General features: G+C 32.3%; 1 protein-coding gene across 4 annotated transcripts in view; it reads right to left on the bottom strand.

Moving 5' to 3' along the window:
* Window positions 1-6,911, bottom strand: part of LOC106467320 (protoporphyrinogen oxidase-like) — an 82,519-nt gene that overhangs the window by 70,575 nt on the left and 5,033 nt on the right. For 3 of the 4 annotated variants that reach the window (XM_013927664.2, XM_022395480.1, XM_022395481.1), the window contains exon 2: window positions 1,155-1,257. In XM_013927664.2, coding sequence (XP_013783118.1) covers window positions 1,155-1,244 — 90 coding nt within the window. In that variant the 5' untranslated portion in view covers window positions 1,245-1,257. Of the gene's footprint in view, window positions 1-1,154; window positions 1,258-1,623; window positions 1,643-6,911 lie in introns of those variants that run through there. The other variant, XM_022395482.1, reaches the window with a different exon arrangement.

The following is a 6,911-nucleotide window of genomic DNA, read 5'->3' as shown; positions in this document are numbered from 1 at the left end:
CCTCATCCCACCCATTAAAAACCACTTGGGTCATAAGAAATTTCTGTCTCATGTTTGGAAAGACAGTGCTTCTAGCACATAATGTACAAAATGACCAGAGACGTAACAATATATAATTAGGATGTGTGTTGGATTCAACATGTTGTTAAGCAATTAAAACAACAAAGTCTCACTCAAAAGTGAGGAATAGCAATTATCACTAGAAATAAAAACAAATAAATAAACAACTATGCCCAGATCCACAACTTGCTGGTCTTCCACTACTAGATGCAGCCGTGCCAGTAATCAGCAATTTTGCTGATGAATGTTCAAATATCAATGCATCCTCATTCCAACCCATTAAAAACCACTTGGGTCATAAGAAATTTCTGTCTCATGTTTGGAAAGACAGTGCTTCTAGCACGTAGTGTACAAAAAGTATCTTGTGTCTAATGCTGTATTAACTGAACTACCAGAACATCAAGTCTCTGAAAGACAACTCTCACCCATTCCATTCTCTTCACTAATTACAAAGGACTTCCTTCTCCAGACAATACCTCACTATGTTCATCTAACTAAACAGATTACTTGAACAGTATGTGAATACAACTCACTAATCTTACCTCAGTAATCACATCTCATACTTCACAAAACATGCATCTCTTGTCATAGTAATATATATTTTAAATTGTTTCTGAAGCCTCTTATAAAGATTTTGTTTAATATCTGTAGCTCAGATCACCACTTGCAATAAACTGTAAGAGATAAAAAGCAATCTTCCCTAAAAGTGACTTAAAAGTATGTCCCTTGGCTTACACTACTGTCTCAAGTTCAATACCATATCAACTACATTGACAAAATTTTATGTCCATGGCACTAAGTCCTTCACTCATTTCATTACAACTTCCTTTTTATAATAATGTTAATAATTTTTGATATACATACTTAACAACCAGCACCTATGTAATAATAATAAAAATGATCTGTTTTGAAATAAATAAGTATTAATAAGTATTGTGGGTATTTCAAGTTTGGAAGTGCTTATAGATTAATGTATTTAAGAATCTAGAAAGTAATGTGTACCAGCAAATAAATAATAATCATGTGATGGAGATTTTACTCCAGTACTTTTCCTTGAATAGATCATGTATTTAAATCATAAAATATATACTAACCTTTTTCATGTATTGCCTTGCTATAGTACTTAGATAATAGGCACAAGAAAGTCCACTGATACCTCCTCCAAGTACAACTGCTGTAGCCATTTTTCTAGATTGGCTAAATGTAATAAAAAACAAAAGTATAATGTATCATTACATAATTTACATTAAACAGTATTCTAGCAAATATAAAACAAAAGCAAACCATCTTATTAAACCTATGCATACATGTGAGATCAATCTGAGTGACCTTATAACCACCATTTAATCATGAAATTATACATAACTCTAAATGTACTAAGAATATATTGAAAGCTTTTAGTAAAATTACAAGTCTAATATACATGTTCTACACAAAAAATCAATTTTTTAAATAAAGTATTTTTACTAAAGATTTGTCTATGAATTTATAAAGCTCTTACTTAGTCAGTCTGAGTAAAAGATGATTTTCATGCTAAGAATAAAAATACATCTTTCATCTTACCGTTTCCATATCACATTTGCATAACTCTGGTACCTCCTGAATTAATATCACGTTTTTTAGTAAAACCTTACTTTGTTAGTTTCTATACTCTAAATATAGTAAAATAATCCAGAAAAAAGTTGAAAAATCAAAATGTTTTCTAGAATGGCTGCAAATAGTAAAATATAATTGTAATTTTATATCTTAAACAGCCTTGGGCTCCTAACAGTTTCACATACACTTTCATTCAATTTCATTGCTCTTTGAACCAAGTCTAATTAGAGAAACAAAGCAATAAATTCCCAGTAAAAGCTTATGGCAAGTTAAGGGTAAACAAAACTATTTAGTTATATCACATAGCAGCAGCTCATGTATGTTCCTTGAGGTGATAACTTAATTTTGTTTTGTTTACATTTTCTTATCTAACCTAGTAAATTCCTAATTTTTAAATTTTTGTTACTTTTGTTTAAAATATATAACAATAAATAAAAATTGTACATGAAAACTAAGAAATTTAGCACTTATTTTAGCCTTGAAGCCTTTTGTACTTGGATGCATGGTTTAGTAAGACAAATTTTTCGCACTCAGTTGGTTGTCAAAAAATTATTCATGTAGCATTCAAATATGCATTTTAGAACACAAAATATAACAAACATTGGAACAGAATTTCCCCAAATTACTACACTTTATATGGCTTTCTAACTAAAGTACATATAGGTTAAAAACACTTCATTACTGCTTGGTGCAACATCTTTAGCCTCAATATGTCAAGTACTCGTAATAAAATATCAGCTTTTACCACTAATTCTGACAGATAATTGTCTGATCTATGCAGTGTAAAATTTGCTCTTTATAATGTTATCCAACAGCAGAGAGAATTACAAACATTTCTTAAAAAACAGAGAACATGGGAGGGGAGGGGGTATGTAAATGTGAGTTCAACAAATATATCTCAGTACAGCAAGAAGGGGTTGAAAGTTTAATATTCTTGTTTGTCAACATCAACAGCACGTGATTCTAACTGGTTAAACAATCTGAAGCCCTTGTGAGCAACGAGCAAAAATCATGTGACTCGGGAGAGCAGATTGAGAATTTATTTTAATATTTCCTTTTTAAATTGAAATTTGGATAATAAAAAATATTAATTATAAACTATGTTTTGATGACAAATTAATTAATATACATTGATAATGAAGTAGTTTAAATTTTGAATGTAATTCTGTAAAAATGTTATGGCATCTGCACTTTAGCATAAGGCAACAGTGTATAATGATCTGCTTTGAATAAATTACAGGATGATCTAAAGCCTTACCAACAAATATTTCAAAATTACTAATGATCTCAGTAAAAAAAAATTTTAGTTGTGAATTTTGTATAATAATGTATTGAGTAATTTAACAACATTATTTTTAAACTACCAAATATAATACTACAAGCAAGAGAACAAGCAATTTCTCAACTCTGGCTAGAGACAAGGTCTTACAGATTGACTACTAGTAAGTTTGGTGAATTAGTCAAGTTAATCTCATGGAAAGATATTGTGAAAACTAACAAAGAATCTAAAATGCAACAAAATTAAGATCTCCAGCACTGCAATATGGTCAAATGTGTAAAGTGTGGCATTAAAAAATGACAAAAAGAAACACTGGTGCAAGAACAAAAAAATCTGGAGTGTTTGTTTGCACAATGTACCCATATTTACTTGCCACACCTGACCAAATCATTGACACTTTTTTGAAAGTGAAATGTCCTTGCAGTGCAAGACATGAAGATAATATATCTATTGTAAGCTATTCTAAATTAGATGAACATATGTTACAGGTAGATCAGAACCATCATTACTACTTCTAAGTTCACAGACAACTTTTGTGTTAAAAAAACAACATACAATATTACTATCTATATCAGACAAGAATTTAAAATTTTATCTATTGAAAGAAACAATGCATTTACTCACACAATGTTAAAAAAAAGACCTATTTTACAAAAATTATTTTAGATCTGCTGTTCTAGATGAGCACTTTTACAAAAGAGTATGACTGTGATAAAACATCTTCTGTAAAAGAAAGACAACTTATTTATAATACCATAAGACACATGAAAAATACACCCACTATTTCTGCTTTACAAAGTTGTTTATTAATCATATTTTTATGCACTCCCTGTTTTTTAGTATAATACAGTCTGAAATTACATAATATTTAGCATACCATTAATATTTCAATGGTTAGTTCTGATTTACAATGATTCATTGGTGCAGTTTGACTCTCCTCATCAGATGTTTGAATTTGAATGGAAAGTTTTGGTAGTCTTTTTGTTTGATTTTGGAAAAACATGCCTGCTGAGTTTATTATAGCCTAGTACACAATACTCAATAAACAATGTTTAAAAATTAAAATTAATCCAGTGCTTAGACTACTTAATACTTCTTTAAATTGTGAAATTTCACTCAATATTTGTTACAACTATACCATAACTAAAATTACAAGAATAAACATGCTCCGGGGGCTATGTTGTCAGGATATTGCTTTATTTCCATTAGTATTTGTTACAACTATACCATAACTAAAATTACAAGAATAGACATGCTCCGGGGGCTATGTTGTCAGGATAGTGCTTTATTCCATTACTTTTTGTTACAACTATACCATAACTAAAATTACAAGAATAAACATGCTCCGGGGGTTATGTTGTCAGGATATTGCTTTATTTCCATTACTATTTGTTACAACTATACCATAACTAAAATTACAAGAATAGACATGCTCCGGGGGTATGTTGTCAGGATATTGCTTTATTTCCATTAGTATTTGTTACAACTATACCATAACTAAAATTACAAGAATTGACATGCTCCGGGGTTATGTTTTCAGTTTTATTTTAGAAGCATATGTTGGTTAATTATGTCTGAACATTGATGGTGGACCAAACAACTAAATGTCCAGCATACTTGAAAGCAAATACAAATCTAACTACATGCATTTCTGTATATATAAAAAAAAATCAATTTTCATATATATATATATATATATATTTATATATGTATATGATAAGTGCATATATAAAATTCCACAGTGTTTATGCAAATGTACAGTGTTCCTCAAACCATGGTATATACAATCAACAAAAGCTGATGTTGGGTGCTGTCAGCCAGCTACCTTCCTTCTGATCAGCAATTCAAAATTAGTGACAGAAGTACATAACTTTAGTAGCTTTTCCATAACAAAGAAAGGTTGAACAAGTTTGGTGACAATAGTACTTCAACCCAAGATTCTCGAATAACAAGCAACACCCTCCCCACTGAATGATCAGACCTAGACAAACTTGAAGCAAAAAAACTTATAAGGCTAAAATTGGGCAAAGCACAGATAGCTCAGTATGCACTAGCTTTGTGATTAACAACAAATACACATAATAGTAAGATTTTGATTACTTAGAAAGTTGGAATATTTGAAGCTTTATTTTTGTGATGAACCAAGGGTTAGTCAGTACATGAGAGGTTTATCAGTGACATATGGTCATAGCTTGTCAACATGTTCAAATCACTTGTTTGTGGCACATGACCACTGTACCTCATTATTTAGGTAACCTAGTTTTTGGAGGATTAGATAAGAACTTATCCAATCATAACCAAGTTGTTTCCATATTACTGGCATGTATGAAAGCCACATCCAGTCTTCACACTTGAATATTTGTTCCTTGACTGTTTTATTGTAATATCTCTTTTATCGTATGGTAGCCTTTCCTAGCTGTTGGTGTGCAAACTCATACATATCGATTAAAAGATACTTTAGCCACACCACATATGTTTGGGAACACTGTGGCACATCTGCCCTATGGCCGTACCTCAATGGTCCCTTTAACAATGCATGGTCCAAATGAATGGTAAACTTTCTACTGTACAAGTAGTGTAAGTAGTGCTTAACTAAGGTAGCAGAACCATTATCAAACTTGACCAAGACATATCAGATGCACCTGAAACTGGCCAAAGCACTTCTCTTTCTGAAAGATGCTTTATTTGTAGCTCTAGTGTTCAATTATTCTTAGATATAGAGCTATGCAATTTAATCAGTTACCCATGATTTGTGATTACATCAATTACTTAGGGTTTCTGTTAATTAGTTTTAAATTTTTTCAGAAATCAATTAATTGAAATTATGATTATAGAGGTTGAAACTAATTAGTCAGAGGATAGTGGGAGTACTGCTTGTGTTATCTCAAATCAAATGATAAAGAAGAAATGCTCAAAGCACTTACATGACTGTATGAGATGAGTCAAATGAGGAAGCAATAGGAAAGGAGACACTAAATAGTTCTGATGGATAATATTAAATTCCATGACCAGCAGCTAAGGACAATCATTTGATTGTAAGATCAATGACTGAAAGGAATTCACTTTCCTTGGTTCCCTAGTTATTAAGAAGTATTTCATGGTGAAATGCATGTACTACACCATGCAACTCCATTTGATTATTAGAAAGTTAGGACAGCTTGTTGATTGCAAGTTTATTAGGACTGAAAGTCACATTTAGTACAGTGAAGTGTGTATATCTCCCACATATACAGCGAAGGAATTGTGTTCTTTCTCAACACAGCATATGAATGAGGTGATTACGAACCTAAATGGAACACTCCTTGTTTTACTTGCTTTTGCCAGTACTTATTATTTTGTGATTCCATATGAAGGCAAGTGTACTGAATCACAAATGGTAGTACAGTATTGTTACGTCTCTGGTCGTTTGTTAATTTCCCGTATAATTGCTTATGGAGCTGACCAGGGACTATCTGATTTCTCGACTATCCATTCCTTAATTAGGCCATCCATGAACTTCTCCATCTCTTGCCACTTTGCTAGGGCTATTCTCCTAGGAGGGATCTTTATTGGATGATGATTGCCAGTGTTTATTCTGTGCTCCATGAGGTCTGTGCAGCCGAGGTCATGATCTCCTTTTGAAAAGATGTCTGCATAATTCGCTAAGAGTTCACTCACCTGAAGAGCCTGTGATGATGACAAATGGACTATGCTCTTCTTATAGAGGTCAGTTAAATGTTCTGGGAGTGGATGTTCTTTCTTTATGGTCGTATTCCTTGCTTTAACATTCACTAGCTCTACCTCCTGGCACACACCCAACAATACCCCTTCCTTAAATGTCTGCTCACATTTAGAGACATTGGCCACTGTTATGGGTACTACTTGATGACCTGCCACAAGTGACCTTTCAATCTTAGCATCCGCTGGCCTGGATGGGTCTTCCATTGCTTCCACCAGCATCGGGCTTCCTTGGGGATGTTCTTTTATTCTACTCCAA

Source organism: Limulus polyphemus, unplaced genomic scaffold, assembly GCF_000517525.1.
Source record: "Limulus polyphemus unplaced genomic scaffold, Limulus_polyphemus-2.1.2 Scaffold2566, whole genome shotgun sequence".
Lineage (NCBI taxonomy): Eukaryota > Metazoa > Arthropoda > Merostomata > Xiphosura > Limulidae > Limulus > Limulus polyphemus.
Note: the sequence above shows the minus strand (reverse complement) of the source record. Positions and strands in the feature narration are given on the sequence as shown.